The sequence below is a fragment of the Homarus americanus genome, unplaced genomic scaffold (genome assembly GCF_018991925.1).
Source record: "Homarus americanus isolate GMGI-L3 unplaced genomic scaffold, GMGI_Hamer_2.0 scaffold32583, whole genome shotgun sequence".
NCBI classification, from domain to species: domain Eukaryota; kingdom Metazoa; phylum Arthropoda; class Malacostraca; order Decapoda; family Nephropidae; genus Homarus; species Homarus americanus.
This window is the reverse complement of record NW_024713129.1, coordinates 7402268-7418950: the sequence shown is the minus strand read 5'-3', so window position 1 is coordinate 7418950 and position 16683 is coordinate 7402268. Positions and strand designations below refer to the sequence as shown.

Below are 16683 nucleotides of genomic sequence, written 5' to 3'. Positions count from 1 at the left end.
ATCCATTCCACAAAAAAAAAAAACAATTACAACAACAAACAACAAAACAAAGACACACAAGAAGTAACAGAATATCAACAAATACATGGAACAAATACACAGTGTATATGTCAATAAAAATATAACCTGTTCCTGTGTACAGTGATTAACTAAATGGAATTGACTTAATCTATTTGATAGGATATTTTCAAGTGTTCAGGAGGTTTGAGGTCAATAGTGTATGATGCCATAGGAGAGAGATAGCCCCAACTTTCGCTATGCGGTCATTTGGGAAGATGTTCAATAAACTGTAAGTGTTTGTTGTGGTACTCGAGAGACTAGCCTATACGGGGGGTTAAGGGGGGAAGGGGTTAAGGGGGAAGAGGGGAGTTAGGGGCTGGAGGATAGAGCCACCCGTGTATCACGATGCTTTAGGAGACTGACTTAGCTCCCAGTCGTAAGAGGCTTAGGCAGCGTGTGTGTGTGTGTGTGTTAGTATGTAAATGTGTTTGTGTATGTACTTTAGTATGCATGTGTGTGCGTGTGTGTGTGTGTGTGTGTTAGTATGTATGTGTGTGCGTGTGTGTGTGAGTGTAATAATAATAATAATAATAATAATAATAATAATAATAATAATAATAATAATAATAATAATAATAAAAAGTTTATTAATAGAGTTGCAGCCGGTGGCTGAAAATATACAGACTTACATTTGATTTAGACATAATGATATAATTTGCAATGAATACATTTACAGGGCTGTACAGTACATAAATCAGGAGTTGTTTATTATTTTAACAATAGATGGGATGGTGCTGTTCTTATATCTATCGTGCGTGCGGCTCTTATGGGCTGAATTTTGTTGTAGTGGAGGACTGCGCGAATTGGGTTGGGGCTGCAGGCAGGAGGTGGCGATGACGAGGGTGGTGCAGTAGTCCACTGCCAAACCTTCCAGTGCTTTGTGGTGGAGGTCACTGAGGGTGAGAGAACGTTGGTGTAGCCGGAGTATTCTGCGCCGAGCATGATTCTGCAGGCCCTTTTCTGTACCTTCTCTAGCTGACGTTGTTGGGTGGAGTTGAGAGAGACGACCAGGCTGGTGACGCATACGTTAGTTTGGGGAGAATAAAGGCGTTGTAGATGGTCCTCAGCTCTGGCGTGGGTGTCCCAAGTGACCTAAGTCGTCGTAGCATGTAGAGACGGTACGAGGCTGCCATGACTGTGTTATTTACATGGGCCTTCCAGTCAAGTTTGTTGTCTATAATTACACCCAGGAGTTTGGCAGACTGCACCAGCTGGAGAGGATGGGCACCCACTGTGACTGCTGGGGCTTGCACTGGAGCGGTGGCGGTATTGATGTGCATACTACGGTTTGGTGTTGTTGATGGTGACCTTGTTCTCCGTAGTCCATGCCTGTAGCCTGTCCAGGGTGCCTTGTAGCGATGAGTAGTCTGGTGCGGTGTTGTCCACTGAAACCCCACAGTGCAGTCATCCACGTACTTCCACCTGTGAGGAGTGTCCGATAGAGCGTCGTTGATCAGCATGAGGAAGCACAGTGGTCCCATCTTGGTCCCCTGGGAACACCGCAGGTGAGGTGTTGGAATGTGGAGACCAAGTCCTGATACTCACTGCCTGGCGACGTCCACCAAGAAATCAGTGAGCCATGAGACCAGGTTGGTGGGCAGTCCTAGGGCAATAGCCTTGTTGATAACAGTGCAGTGATCAACAAGGTCAAAGGGCTTCCTGAAGTCCACAAGGCAACGGCCAGTGATGTCTTACGTTTCTGCAAGTTTTTGTGCAGAAAATCCAGAAAGCTCACCAAGCAGTGTGATGTAGAGGAGGTCCTCATATTGCCAAATTGCTGTGGATCAATTGACTGATAGATACTGGCAAATGCCCACTCAAAACAAAAGTCCTCACAAAGTAGATTGGGTATGGGGATAATGACAACTGGCCTGTGTGTGTGTGTGTGCGTGTGTCCGTGTGTGTGTGTGTGTGTGTGTGTGTGTGTGTGTGTGTGTGTGTGTGTGTGTGTGTGTGTGTGCGGGTGTGAATAGAAAGTGAGAAATATAATTATAAATGCATAGTGACATTTTTCAGTTCCTTATAAACATTATTTTATCTATCGATTCATCTATCAGGTTTTTTATCTATCTACCAATAGATTAACTTTAAATCAATCTATCTATGATATACTTATCTATCTACTTATCATTCAATTTATCTATCTGTCTATCCATAAATCTATTTACTCATATACCAATTGTTCCATCTATCTATCTATCTATCTATCTATCTATCTATCTTGAAATATATCGGTCACTCCGTACTCACTTTGTCCTCCAGTTAAAGGTATATTAAATATATCGGTACACCTCTGGCTGTATATTGGGGGAATAGTCACAGTTCACGATAACACTTTTACTTGGTATTTATTTTGAATATATTGACTGGAGGTCTCTCTCTCTCTCTCTTTCTCTCTTTCTTTCTCTTTAGCTTCTCTCTCTCTCTCTCTCTTCTCTCTCTCTCTCTCTCTCTCTCTCTTTCTTTCTTTTAGCTTCTCTCTCTTTCTTTTCAGCTTTCTTTCTCGTACAGTGCATGTAGAGACAGAAAACACAAATAAAACAGACAGACAGACAGACAGACAGACAGACAGACAGACAGACAGACAGACAGACAGACAGACAGACAGACAGACAGACAATACAGACAGACAGACAGACAGTAGTGTTCACTGTGTGTATCAATAAATGAAATAGCTTAGCCTTAAGTTAAAAATAAATAAATTATATCTGCAGTTGTCTATTTCACCACCAATAAACACTATTTAGTCCATCACGGAACATAGAGTCAAAGAACAACACAATCAATAAACATTAATATTTGAACACACATTTATAAAGTCGTTGCCAAGTGATCCATCTCTGAAATTATAACATTTGATAGATATTATGATGGATGCAAGAGATAGATAGATAGATAGATAGATAGATATTCTGTAAAGTCGTCATACAAGTTTACAATACATTAATTAAACTATGAGGTAGTACAGCCTCCTTCACCGTCTGTGTCGAGGTTCTACGTGATGGTCGACTTACTGGAGATCAACATATTGGAGTAATCCTTACCATCATGTATCACTGGTGGCTCAGTAGAGGAACAACAGCAACTATACAAGGGTACTGAACAGGGGAAGGGAGGTGGAAAAGTCCCTGCAAAAACAATCAATAAGGTATATATCTATAGTGTTTATTGTTGTAAGTGCACAGGACTTCTCGATCACGCCGTATGTCTCTTCTGGAGGATAAGGCGGTTAAAAAGATTGTTTTCCAGGTTACGAGACGAGGAACTTAAAGAAGTGTCGCATTTGTTTCGATACAATCGGAATCAAAGTTACTGTGAATTGATATTGGTGTGTGTTGGCACGCCAGATGAACGACAACTCTGAAGCAAACGTCGAGAGTTTACCGTTGATTGAGTGATCCTGAGCTAGACAACAAGCCTGTCTATATCAATAGTGATTGTCAGGAAATGTTCACGAATAAAAGAGTGAGTGATGGTCTATCTTCATACTTAACCTAACCTAAATTGACCTGACCTAACAAGACACATACACAAATTATATATATATATATATATATATATATATATATATATATATATATATATATATATATATATATATATATATATATATATATATATATATATATATATATAAATCAAATGAAATGAAACAACGGAAAGGCTTAGTTTCGTCTTTTCAAGACATCTTCAGAGGCAACTGTCTCTGAAGATGTTGAATAAAGACAAAGCTATCCATTCTATTTATCAAGATTATCTTATCCAGTTTTCACAACCTGTTTAATAAGAAAATTACCTTAAAAGTTCAAACTTACTATTTAGTTACAAAGTATAACTAAAGCTGATGACGGAACTTTATAAAAAATATATACAACAGAAGAAATAAAAACTAAGTAATAATAAATGAACATTAAATCCTAACCATCACACTTTAATATATAATCACTACATCCTAAACATCCCATATAAAATATAAAACTCTGGGGTCTGGAGCAATAAGTGTACACTAACACTCGATACTTATGGTTTAGGAGACAGGAGACCAGAAGTTGACTGGAGCACACCAGATTTTCCACTTCCCGACCAGGACCAATCACAGGCTACATATACTATGCAAGGCCATATTCAAGAATAGATGGTGTACGACGCCATTTACGATGACCTTCTTGCCCTGGTTTTTCAGCAAACGCCTTTAACACATGGAACTCTGCACTTTCGAAGCTTTGAGGAGTCTCAAAACAAGTTTCCTGGTGGGAATTATTAGCTAGTGCTGTACTCAAAATATCGAAACTTGGAGATCTCTCCAGAGCTGAAAAGGTGGTATTCCTGAAACAAGATCAGGGCAAGAAGGTCATCGTAAATGGCGTCGTACACCCCATAACTGTTCTTGAATACTTGAGGCAGCCAGTTATACCCCAGACTGACTGATGGACAGTGCCATAGTGTTACCACAAATAAACTAAAATCGCAACAGTGTAAGAAGAGCTCTGCCACTTACAATAACTATCATTACCACTAAAACATTGATGGTTTTAACAGAACATATTATTAGTTCCAGTTAGTAAGATAATATCAACCTTATGATAACTGGTACACGTACACGGAGACAGTATACACGAGAGACAGTGTACACGAGAGCAGTGTATACGAGAGTAATTCATTTCGTGGCTCTAATAATGACTGTTATTTATCCTAATTATTATCAGTTTTATCTTTTGTCTCTTTTATTGAATTATTTGTTTCTTCACTGTTGTCCGCATCTCTTATGGATAGAGCTGTAGCTGTGTGGTCGTGACCAGAGAACGATAGAGACATGAACTGACGGTCTACCAACCTTTCACTGTGTGTGTGTGTGTGTGTGCGTGCGTGTGTGGGAGACAATTGGGCGCCGGTGAGGCTGACGCAAGGTCAGCATTGACCTACTATCCCTGCACTGAAGTGGGTTGTTTCTAATATGATTTAAATAATTAGTATGATGAGTCAGTGTCTATAGAGTGTTGGAATACAATCTAATATGCTATAGGACTAGGCGTATGTGTGTGTGTGTGTGTCTGTTCTGGGCAGCCGAATCTAATATACTATAGGACTAGCCGTGTGTCTGTTCTCTGTCTGTCTGTCTCTGTGTGTCTGTGTCTGTTCTGGGCAGCGAAACGGCACAATCGTTTTTCATCAAACTTGGTGGAAAAAATCGCAAAAAATTGTAGAGTGGAACAAACCTGGTCCCATGTCGATGGTTTCTTTAGGAAGGCATTAATGAACCATTTTATTTATGCTGGAAAACGCTGTTGCTGTACACTGTCAGCCGGCCGGCGGTTGCACGCTACTAGCACCACGAGCGTTCGAACTTTCAGGCTGGTAGCTGTACCACGGACTCGCCACCGGGCAGAGGGCCCACGATCACTGTATTACACTATACAGTACCACTGTCTCTCCTATACACTGTCTCTCATGTACACTTATCTCCTACACACTATCTCTCCTGTACGTCATTCATGTACACTGTTTCTCATGTAGACAGTCTCTCTGTACACTGTCTCTCATGTACACTCTCTCTCCTGCACTGTCTCTCATGTACACTGTTTCTCCTGTACACTGTCTCTCCCATACACCGTTCTCTCCCGTGCACTGTCTCTCATGTACACTGTCTCTCATGTACACTGTCTCTCATGTACAATGTCTCTCCTGTACACTGTCTCTCATGTACAATGTCTCTCCCTGTACACTGTCTCTCCCTGTACACTGTCTCTCTTGTACACTGTCTCTCCTGTACACTGTCTCTCCCGTGCACTGTCTCTCATGTACACTGTTTCTCATGTACACTGTCTCTCCCGTACACTGTCTCTCATGTAAACTGTCTCTCCTGTACACTGTTTCTCCTATACACGGTCTCTCCCGTACACTGTCTCTCGTGTACACTGTCTCTCGTGCATTATCTCTCTACACTGTCTCTTGTGTACACTGGCTCTCTTGTACACTGATTCTCGTGTACAGTCTTTCTTATACTTTCTCTCGTGTACACTGTCTCTCGTCTACATTGTCTCTCGTGTACACCGTCTCTCGTGTACACTGTCTCTCGTGTACACTGTCTCGATGTCCTGTCTCTCGTTTACTGTCTCTCGTCTACATTGTCTCTCGTGTACACTTCTCTCGTGTACACTGCCTCTCGTGTACCTGTATCTTGTGTACACTATCTCTCGTGTACACCATCTCTCGTGTCCATCTCTCTGTACACCATCTTCTGGTACACTTCTCTCGTGTACATTGCCTCTCGTGTACACTTCTCTCTTATTACACTGTTTCTCGTGTACCTCTCACGTCATTATGTCTCTCGTGTACACTGTCTCTTGTGTACACTGTTTCTCCTTAAACTGTTTCCCATGTATACATTTTCTAATGTAAACACTAATCATCACTGTATCTCATGTACACTATTTCTCGTGTATAGTGTCTCGTGTGCACTTCTTCTTATGTACACTGTCTCATGTACTGTTCCTCGTGCTAATTGTACACTGTCTCTCGTGTACAGTATCTCTCATGTACATTGATTCTCGTGTTTACTGTCTCTCTTGTACTGTCTCTCGTGTACACTGTCTCTCATGTATGTTGTCTCCCGTGTACACTGTCTATCATGTACACTGTTTCTTGTGTACATTATCTCTCAGGTGCACTATCTCTCAGACACATTGTCTCTCATGAACACTGTCTCTTATGTACACTGTCTATTGAGTTCACTGTCTCATATGCATCGTTTCTCGTGGACTGATGAAGCCGCCAGCCTGTTTGGTGACAAGGTGTATGCTGGTAAAGTTACCTCACCAATAAGGCACTCACCCTCCTGCAAGTGAAGAGAAGGTATCAGGTTGGGTGCTTATGTCCCACAAATGCTGCCATGTTCGACAAAAATAACAGGTGAGATGGTGTGGAAATCACAAAACAGTGAGGATCAGGAGGAGCCGGACTGGGTGCTAAGAGGTGGAGAGTCATCCTCAGCTGTAACGAGGACTCAGTCGCCATGGCAATGTATCGTTAGCCCTATCCATGCTCCAACATACACTGAGTTATGAAATCACCAGGTCAAATAGGTAGCATATGCTGATGACCTCACCCGAGCAGGAAAGTGGAGGTAACATCATGTGGTCCACAAATAAGGTATCATCAAAATGCCAGTAAACTTCTTCAATCGTAAAACACAATACTTCGACCGGGCTATAAGAGATCTTCATTGGTAGTGAGGTCAAAATAGCAAAAGGAAGATGAAAGGACACTTTGGTGCCTTAATCAACACTAATGATTTCAAGAACGAGTGTGTAAAATGGAAGGTACACGAGTGGAAGAAGGAAATCAGGCTTTGTTAGAAATAGCTAAAACTGAGCCCATGTGTCATATGCAGCATTCACCCTCAGGTCATATATCAATGAAACTACCAGATGTACAAATCCTGAGATAGGACCTCTCCTTCAGTCTCTAGAAGATTTCACCAGGACTTTTATTCCAGCGTTAGTGAAAAACCCGCTTACTCCTGCAGAAAGGTCACTCCTTGCACTACCACCAGAAACAAGGAGGAATGGGAATCACTAACCCTACAGGTTGCTGCCACTGGACATCAGAATTCCGTCAAACGCGCAGCAACCCTCACTGGGCATACAGTAGCTCAAAAGGCTACAAGTGACGTGGAGCACCAGCGAACTGAAGCCAAATCCGACGTTCAATTACAACAGAACAGCAGCACACCCAAATCATAAAATTCAACAATTGGCAACAACTGTCAGAGATCTTGAAGAGAAAAGTAGAAGATAGCACAGGAGGTGGGCGCTTCAAAGTGACTACACTTTACCGATAAGAGCAAGGGCTACAGCCATAAAAAAAAATCACAGTCGCCATTGTCCCGACGTACGGATGGCTAGTGGAAGGCTTGCCCACCTATTACATATGTGGAATTTCCTTCAACATCGACCATGCCAAGGTGTGCAAGAAGGGGTTCGTTTGCATACGGCATGATTAAGCAAGGGACCTCACAGAAAATATATTGAAGGATATATGCCACAAATCACTGTGGAACCGACTCTGCTCTACTGGATGGAGAGCGTTTCCTTCACCAGACTGCCAACGCAACTAACGAAGGCATGTGTGGACATCAGCGTTCAGGATTCTGGACAAGGGGACAGTGTGTGTTATCGCCGCTGGCTTCAGCTGATGATGGCGTGTGTTGCCATTAAATCTGTCGACCTGTGATCTCGCCAGATGTAGAAGTGTTTACAGACAAGTCCTGGTTATGCTGAGTGGACTGTCTTCGGCTGATGGCGGTGCTGCCCGCCCGCCATGACGGAGATCGCCCTCTAGTGATGCTGTGAAGACCAGCCCTCTGCTCGCACTGGTGAACACCGACTCACAATCCTGTCGAGAATTTGTGCTGGGACAATTTACAGTACTGTTGTCTCTTGGAACATCATACTGATCTGCATTGACCCGCACTTGTAAGTACAGCCTAAGTGATGACATACCTCGGTACTGAAATATTGTTGACTAATTACGCCTACTCATTTCTGCCTAACCTGGAGTAATAAGACAATGCGGAATGAAGCGTAGCTAAGATTAATAAAGTTATGAACTTTGTGTTATGTCACTATGTTTAATAAATTGTAATTTAGATAAAATTGTGAGACTAACTAATTATGCATGTGATAGATCACCATGTAATATTATGAACGCCTTTCCTTCTGCAGGTTTTGACCACATCATTAAATATTGAATGCGTCAAAAGGCGGGTTTAATCATTCTTCGACTTGCCCGTCACCTGAACGTCCTTAACCAAGGCGTTTACAGTGACTCTTGATATCTAGATATTCGAGCCCTGGCCATAAGTCATCGTAACCTGTCTCGAAGAGTTACACAGGAGGATTGAGAACGAAAAGAACAGAGCATAAGCCCCCCAAAAATCTAGAACGTAGACCAAGGCAGCTTCAGTCCTCTGGTGTACACAATATTAGGCGGATGAAACCTATGCCAGAATGGCGGAGGTGTTATAAGAACAGAAGCAGTAGGCTAGAAATTACGTCGTGGCCTGGTTGAAGTGTCGCCTGCCCTTCTTTGTTCATGTCTGTTCTGCTGTCTCTCAGAGGAGCAAGATCTTCGGTCCCTAACCCCACATCTGTCGCAGACATTAACTATGAGGCAACAGTCACGGAATGCCGCTTAAATATGCAACTTAACTAACTCAGCTACGGTAGTTATTTTTGTATTAGGGTAGTCAGGTAATAGAATGGCGGAGAAGGTATGGTTACAGGGAGGTTGGAACCTATTTAAAGCAATAAAAATAAGAATAGTAATATGTAGAAGTGCTAGTAGTAGCAGCAGCATTGCTCTAAGGTGTGGTAGGCCAGTAGTGTGGCCCACTCGATGCGTGTGTGGCTCATCCTACGACATCGACCACATCGGTGGTGCAAGAAGGGTGGCTTTGTATGTGTGGGGCTTGACGAAGTAAGGACCTTACAGCGAATATACTGAAGGATTTCTGCCATGACCTTCCTCCACTGGAAAGCAAGAATCTCCATCACCGGACTTCCAACAAAACCCTTATGGATATTAGTGCTCGAGGATTCTGGACGTGGTGACACCGAACCGTCTTTGATATCAGAGGAGCTTGTTGCCACCGAACATCAGAACTCAGTCAAGCTCACGGCAGCCCTCACTGGGCACATAATAGCTCAGAATGCAACAAGTGAGGTGATACCAACGAATTAAACAAGATTCGACGGTCCATTACGACAGATCGACAGCACAGACAAAGTGATAAACTGCAGCAACTGATGCTGCAATTGTCGAAGAGAAGAAAAAAGTAGCTATAGCGCGAGACTTCCAACACATCTAACGAAGCCCGTGTGGACGTCAGCGCTCGAGGGTTGTGGACGCTGGAACAGAGAGCCTTCTTTAATGTCAGGATATTCGACCCCATGGCTGCATGTCACAGTAACTTGTCCTTGTGGGTGCACACAGGAGGAACGAGAACAACAAGATTAGGACGTATTCGGAGAGAATTCAGAATGTAGATCAGGGCAGCTTTACACCTCTGTTGTTCACAACCTCTGTCGGGATGGGATCAGTGCAAGAGGCTTCTACACAGCACTGACGGAGGTGTTGTCTGAGCAAGCAGCAGCCCAGAAGCCATGTTGCAGCCTGGTTGAGATGTCGACTGTCCTTCTCTTTGTTCAGGTCCTGCAGTGCTTTGCCTCAGGGGAACGGTTGTGGCTTAACTAACACAGCTAGGGTAACTACTTTTGTATTAGGATATTTAATTTTAAGACAATAAAATGGCGGCAAGGTGTTGCTATTGGGAGGCTGGAGGCCACGTTAAAAAAGTAGTAGTAGTAGTAGTAGTAGTAAAATAGGAGTAGTAAGTGATGGTAAGAGTCTCTCTCTCTCTCTCTCTCTCTCTCTCTCTCTCTCTCTCTCTCTCTCTCTCTCTCCTCTCTCTCTCTCTCTCACCGTCGATGAAGACACCCATCACAGCAGGGTTGCCAACTGCGCCATTAAATGAGATTCAGTGTATAAAGAGGGAAGGAAAATTTGCCATCATAATGACATTAATGATGGTGCTGGCCAGGAAGGTTGGTACCCTGTATAGTGGTGGCTGGGAGGGTTGGTAGCCCTGTATTGTGATGGCAAGGAGGGTTGGTATCCCTGTATAGTGGTGGCCGGGAGGGTTGGTACACCTTTACGATGATGAGTATGGAGGTTGATACCCTTATATAGTGGTGGTCGGGAAGGTTGGTACTCCTGTAAGGGGATGGTAAAGAGGGTTGTGGCATTTGTGGGGTAAATTTTGTTATCTTTTATGTAACAATGAGTGCCATGTTGGTATCCCTGTTGGGTACAAGTCTGGCGCTAATAGTGAAACCAGAGAAAAACAGATATGTAAATCAATATCCAGCCACTATTGTGTGTTCCTTTCTCGTTCATTTATTTATTTCTTTTGTACAGATTCACCACAACAATACGTTATCAACTTTCTAATTATAAATCTATCATTAATACAGTTACGTGTTCCTTCCTCTGGTGAGCAAAATATATTATGAAAGTATATTTGATCCTTCAGATTAATTTAGATTATAAAATTAACATTACATTATCATTACCAATAATAATAGTTTAAGTAGTGAGTTTAATACATATAAATTACCATTATCTCCTCGCTGCATGTGATCGGCCCACAGCGGCACATAAACGTGCCAGCGTGCTGAAGACCTCAACAATACTGCAGAAAGATGTTTGCTTGACGCATTTAGTCTTATGATACAGTATATGCAATTATTTAAATTGTCCTTTTATAGTCATAAATAACTGTCCACTGATCCGGAAAGGTTTTACGGCACAGGTTTTGTGAAAAACAATAAACAAAATTGAATGGTTCCAGGAATATTATTTTTAATAGCTCAGGATTGACACAACTGTAATTAGGATAAAACAATCTCGTTCATCTATGTTGTAACATTAATAATGGGAATTTAATGTCAAAGTCACATTAAAACATTAATCATTGCTCTTTTTATTCTGCAACATATTTTGAGAGTAGTGTTTGTGTATTTCATGATAATAACATTATGAACTGCAATGTGTTGTGATGGCGGAGAGAGGACAGCGGTGGAGAGCGAACGAAAGGAATATAAATGAATATATAGAGATATGGAGAAAGAAATACTGTGTAAACGTGAGAGAATATATATATATATATATATATATATATATATATATATATATATATATATATATATATATATATATATATATATATATATATATATATTTCAACACACCACTAAAGCACCACCACATACAGTAACGCGAAAAAATAATGGTGAATCAATCTTAATTACTCTCGTCTTCCTCACCATAACAAACAAGGTTTATAAATGTTATTACTCGACAAACTCTAATTTAAATGCGTATAAACAAATACACACAGAGCAGGTGATCAAGGCGAGGTTAATAACCTCTACCTGGGTATGTATACACAACTAAAATATAAACGAAGTGAGTCACCAAAGACCTGAGTCCTTGTTATCTATTAGACTCAACAAAATAAGTGGATGGTCTTGTATTCTGATTCCTTTACACAATGATCAGACGAAGGATCAGCGAAGCGTGATTATAAAATGGACAAAATTCAATTCTCTCACCGTCACAAAATCAATTTCAGCCGCTGGCAGTTCTTGCAGTTGCTTTCTGAGGTTGAGCTAATATAAGGCTGTAATATCTGGCCTTAAGGTTCTTTCTCAGTATATTGTGGTGGTAACTACACTAGTTGAAATATTATATACATCTTTTATATCGGGGAGAGAGAGAGAGACAGAGAGAGAGGGGGGAGGGTAAATGTTCCTAACCAAATACAATAAGTTCTGGCCATAATAACATCACAGTGACATATATATATATATATATATATATATATATATATATATATATATATATATATATATATATATATATATATATATATATATATATATATATATATGTGTGTGTGTGTGTATATATAATAATAATGGTTGCCCCTCGTGTAACAAGGACCTGTGGTGTAATGGTCAGCATCCTCGCTGGGCAAGTGAAATATGGGCAAGTTTCTTAGTCATTTGCCTCTGTCTTCCCAGCGTTAATGGAACCTGGATGTTAATCGATTTGCGGATCATATACCGGGGTAATGGTTAGCCAGTGAGTTGTCCAGTCTTCTCGGACTATTCCGTGACACTGGGTCATGCAGCTCGTTAATTTAGGGAGTGGTTGTTGTATTGGCGACAGCTTCTACACCTTAACAAATTCACGCCTAGGATGTCCTTGGGCCGGCCATCCTCGATTTCGAGGGCTTCCATTATTATTATTATTATTATAATACAATATTTTGCGAATACAATACATGAGGATGCATGATACAGGAGCAGACAGTAGAATTAATACAACAAACGGTAATACATTTAAAAACAATCCCAGATAATACAATTAATGCAATAAAATTGAAAGACTGAATTATTGATCACTTGACAAACCTCCATCCAGCTTACTTCACCCAAAGATTAACCAACTCTAACCTAACCTAACTCTAACCTAATCTAACCTAATCCTAATCCCCAAATAGCCTAAGGGTTGTAATATTTAAGTGAAGTCTGGCTGATATTCTTCAGGTGATCAGAATTATTTATGCTCAATAAGAAGAACACAGATAGAGTGAACCTCGGCACGTGTTTGGATGTTAATTATCAGGTGGCAGGTGTTAGGATGGATTACTCTTCTCTTTTAATTTTTCCTCTTTTTCTTCTTCTTTGACTCTTACATTCTTTTTCTAAATAGATACCATTCTTCTTGATTCTCCTTTTTTCTTAATTTTCATTCTTCATTCTTTTTTCATTCATCATTCTTTCTTCATTCTTTTCCATTCTTCTTCATCATTTTTCAATATTCTTCATTCTTCATTCTTCACTGTTTTCATTCTTTATTCTTCTTCATTCGTCTTCATTCTTCAGTCTTCTTCATTCTTCTTCATTCTTCATTCTTCTTCATTCTTCAGTCTTCTTCTTTCTTTGTTCTTCATCCTTCATTCTTCTTCGTTCTCTCTTTTCTTCGTTTTTTTCAGTTTTCTTCATTCTCCTTCATTCTTCTTCATTTTTCGTTTATCTTCATTCTACGTTTTCATTCTTCAGTCTTCTTCACTCTCCTTCATTCTTCTTCATTCTTCAGTCTTCTTCAATCTTCATCAATCTCCCTATCTTCTATGCTTCATCCTCGTTTTTCCCTCATTCTTAAGTTTCTTCATTCCTAATTTTCTTCCTTCTCATTCATTCTTCGTTTTTCTTCATTCTTCTTCATTCTTCTTAGCTCTTTAGTCTTCTTTCTTCTTCATTCTTCTTCAGTCTTCTTCAATCTCCTTCATTCTCCTTTCATTCTCTTCATTCATTCATTCTTCTTCATTCTTCATTCTGCTTCACTCTTCTTTCACTTCATTCTTTCGTTTTTCTTCATTCTTAATATTTCTTCTTTCTAATTTTTTCTTCATTCTTAATTTCTATTCATTCTTCATTCTTCTTCATTCTTCAATCTTTTCATTCTTTCTTTTCTTCTTCACCATCACCACGTTGCTGCTGTCAGTCGTTTATCAGTCTCGCTCTTTCACCTTGTTAATGAGTGTTGGGTCAATAGTGAACGACTCGCTAAAACTTGTAATAATTATCTCACTTGTTTCTCTGTTCTGAATTTCACTTTCATTTATCCTTCTCTCTCTTCTCTCTCTCACAATAAACACCAGTGCCTTTCACCATTTTAGTACAAAACAATATTACAAGGTGGTAAATATTTTAGTGTGTAACTGACTAACATTTTCGTTGTATAGTTAAGAGGATTGTGTTAAAAGAGAGACAGACAGACAGACAGAGACAACCATTTCTTACTTCAAGATACAGACAGACAGAGACCGGCAAACAGACAGAAAGAAAGACAAGTTAGTTATTAGTCACCAACTCATTCTCGACTCAAACCGACCGAGAAATAGACGTTACCTTCTCCTACCACTTATTAAAAAAAATTATACAGTTTATCTATTTTTATTTACATATAAACTTACTCATTCCAATTGAAGTATTCTTTAAGATACCAGTATTGCATTGTATCGTATTGTATTGCAAACAAGATTATGGCTTTGCTGGCAGAGGCTGGGTAGGTGTGTGAACTAGAGAGTTGTTTTCCTATGTAAGTATTAATGAAGTGTAACGGAAAGCCATTTTGAGAATTAATGTTTTCTAAGTGACTGTAATTCAAGATGTAATTTACAGTAATCTGAGCAACTGATTATTAGATTCTTTTTGTATTGGACAGGTGTGAGAGACCGGAACTTACACCTGTACACGTAGGTTTTTATAAACTGACTTACAAAGGTGTTCCCAAACTGACTGTGTATCTGAGAAGGATAGTTTGTTCTCGTTCTCTTACTAGCAAAGCCGAAGTCTTTTTTTTTAAACAATACCAAGGTTCTTTTATAGCTATGCCTTCACCGCCTAACTGGCCAGTTGTTACGAGAATTTTATCCGAAAATTTTAGTGTGTTTGATGTACAGGTCAGAGAACATCCTGCTGAGGTGGTGAATATATAATGAATAGGTTAGGTTGGGTTAGGTTATGCTACACAAAACTACGCTGCGGAAAATATTAAATGATACGCTAGGTTGGATTAGTTTAGTTGATGAATCACTGACAGAGGCTAGCGTTTATAAATAGTGTTTCGCATTTAGGGCTCTATTCAGAGCCTTAAATAATTTATATATATATATATATATATATATATATATATATATATATATATATATATATATATACATATGCATATTATTTTATATATATATATATATATATATATATATATATATATATATATATATATATATATATATATATATATATATATATATATATATATATATATATATATATATATATATATATTTTTTTTTTTTTTTTTTTTTTTCCAGAACTTTTACTAGTTTCTCCAAAAATATAGATATTTTCGAGATTAGAATGGAAAACTACGTCAGATTAATGTGCTTTTATTAAAAAATGCGTGTGAACAGAGACCACTACCACTGCGCCACAGTGGTAACAAAGTTTTTTTCACACAGGGACAGCGACCGCTATCCCGTTGGAGGCCGCCATTGCTTAGAATAAGACGAAAGAGCAGTCTTTGTGTGATACAACAAAGCCTAGGAAAACTTTGTCAACATTGTGGTGCGTGGAAGCTCTCCTGTTCACACGCTGCGATCTCTTTATAACGTCAACACAATTTTAGTTATGCAAAACTCTAATGGAGAGAGAGAAATAAACAGATATACCGATATACCATCAGCTACTATACCCAAAGTTCGGGTAGAGAGGGAGAGAGAGAGGAGAGAGAGAGAGAGAGAGAGAGATAACTTCCTCCGCCCTGTGATCACATCCTCAAAGACCATTTTATCCAACCAAGAAAAAAAACATGTCTAGTGTCAGTAAAGTCTGGAGTGTTATTATGGCTGCCATCTTGACCGCCATCTTTGTGTCGAAGAGAGTGAGAGAAGAAGTCTTTACCTCAACATGTAAGAATTGACAGTAAAAAAGGGCATTTACCAGCGTTTTGTATCGTAAGTAAATTTGTCCCTACAAGTTTTAATACAGTGTCTAGTCACTCTAGTCTCTTCAAAAAATTAGACCTAATTCAACTTTGGGGAAACATGAAAAAAATTGTTTATCACTACGACATTCATTGAAGAACCAATAAAAATGTTTAAAATGTTAAAAGGGAGAATCACAGTTAAATTTAATTCTAATGCATATAAAAATAGTGGATTTTGCAGTAAATGCTTAATAATGATATAAATACATTTAAACATTAAGTAGAATGACTATTTTTTTATTTAAAGGTAAATTTCGGAAGTAAAACCTATTTTTCCGTCAAAAATCGAAATAATTTGTATAGAAAACTAATATGAACACAAATATGATTCAAATTATAATTTTATACACTCAATGCATAATATAAGGCTTCAGCTACAAAGTAATCTTCTCTGATCAATATCTGATGACTATAGGAAACGATAGTTTTTCTTAATTCTCGGAA

General features: G+C 39.4%; 1 protein-coding gene across 1 annotated transcript in view; it reads left to right on the top strand.

Moving 5' to 3' along the window:
- Positions 1-7802, top strand: part of LOC121866087 — a gene marked incomplete at its 5' end in the record, with an annotated part of 29388 nt that extends 21586 nt beyond the window's left edge. The window contains 2 exons of the mRNA XM_042365684.1: positions 6723-6861; positions 7522-7802. Of these exons, the coding sequence (XP_042221618.1) occupies positions 6723-6861; positions 7522-7802 (420 nt within the window). The remainder of the gene's footprint in view (positions 1-6722; positions 6862-7521) is intronic.
- Between the last annotated feature and the right edge of the window lie 8881 nt (positions 7803-16683).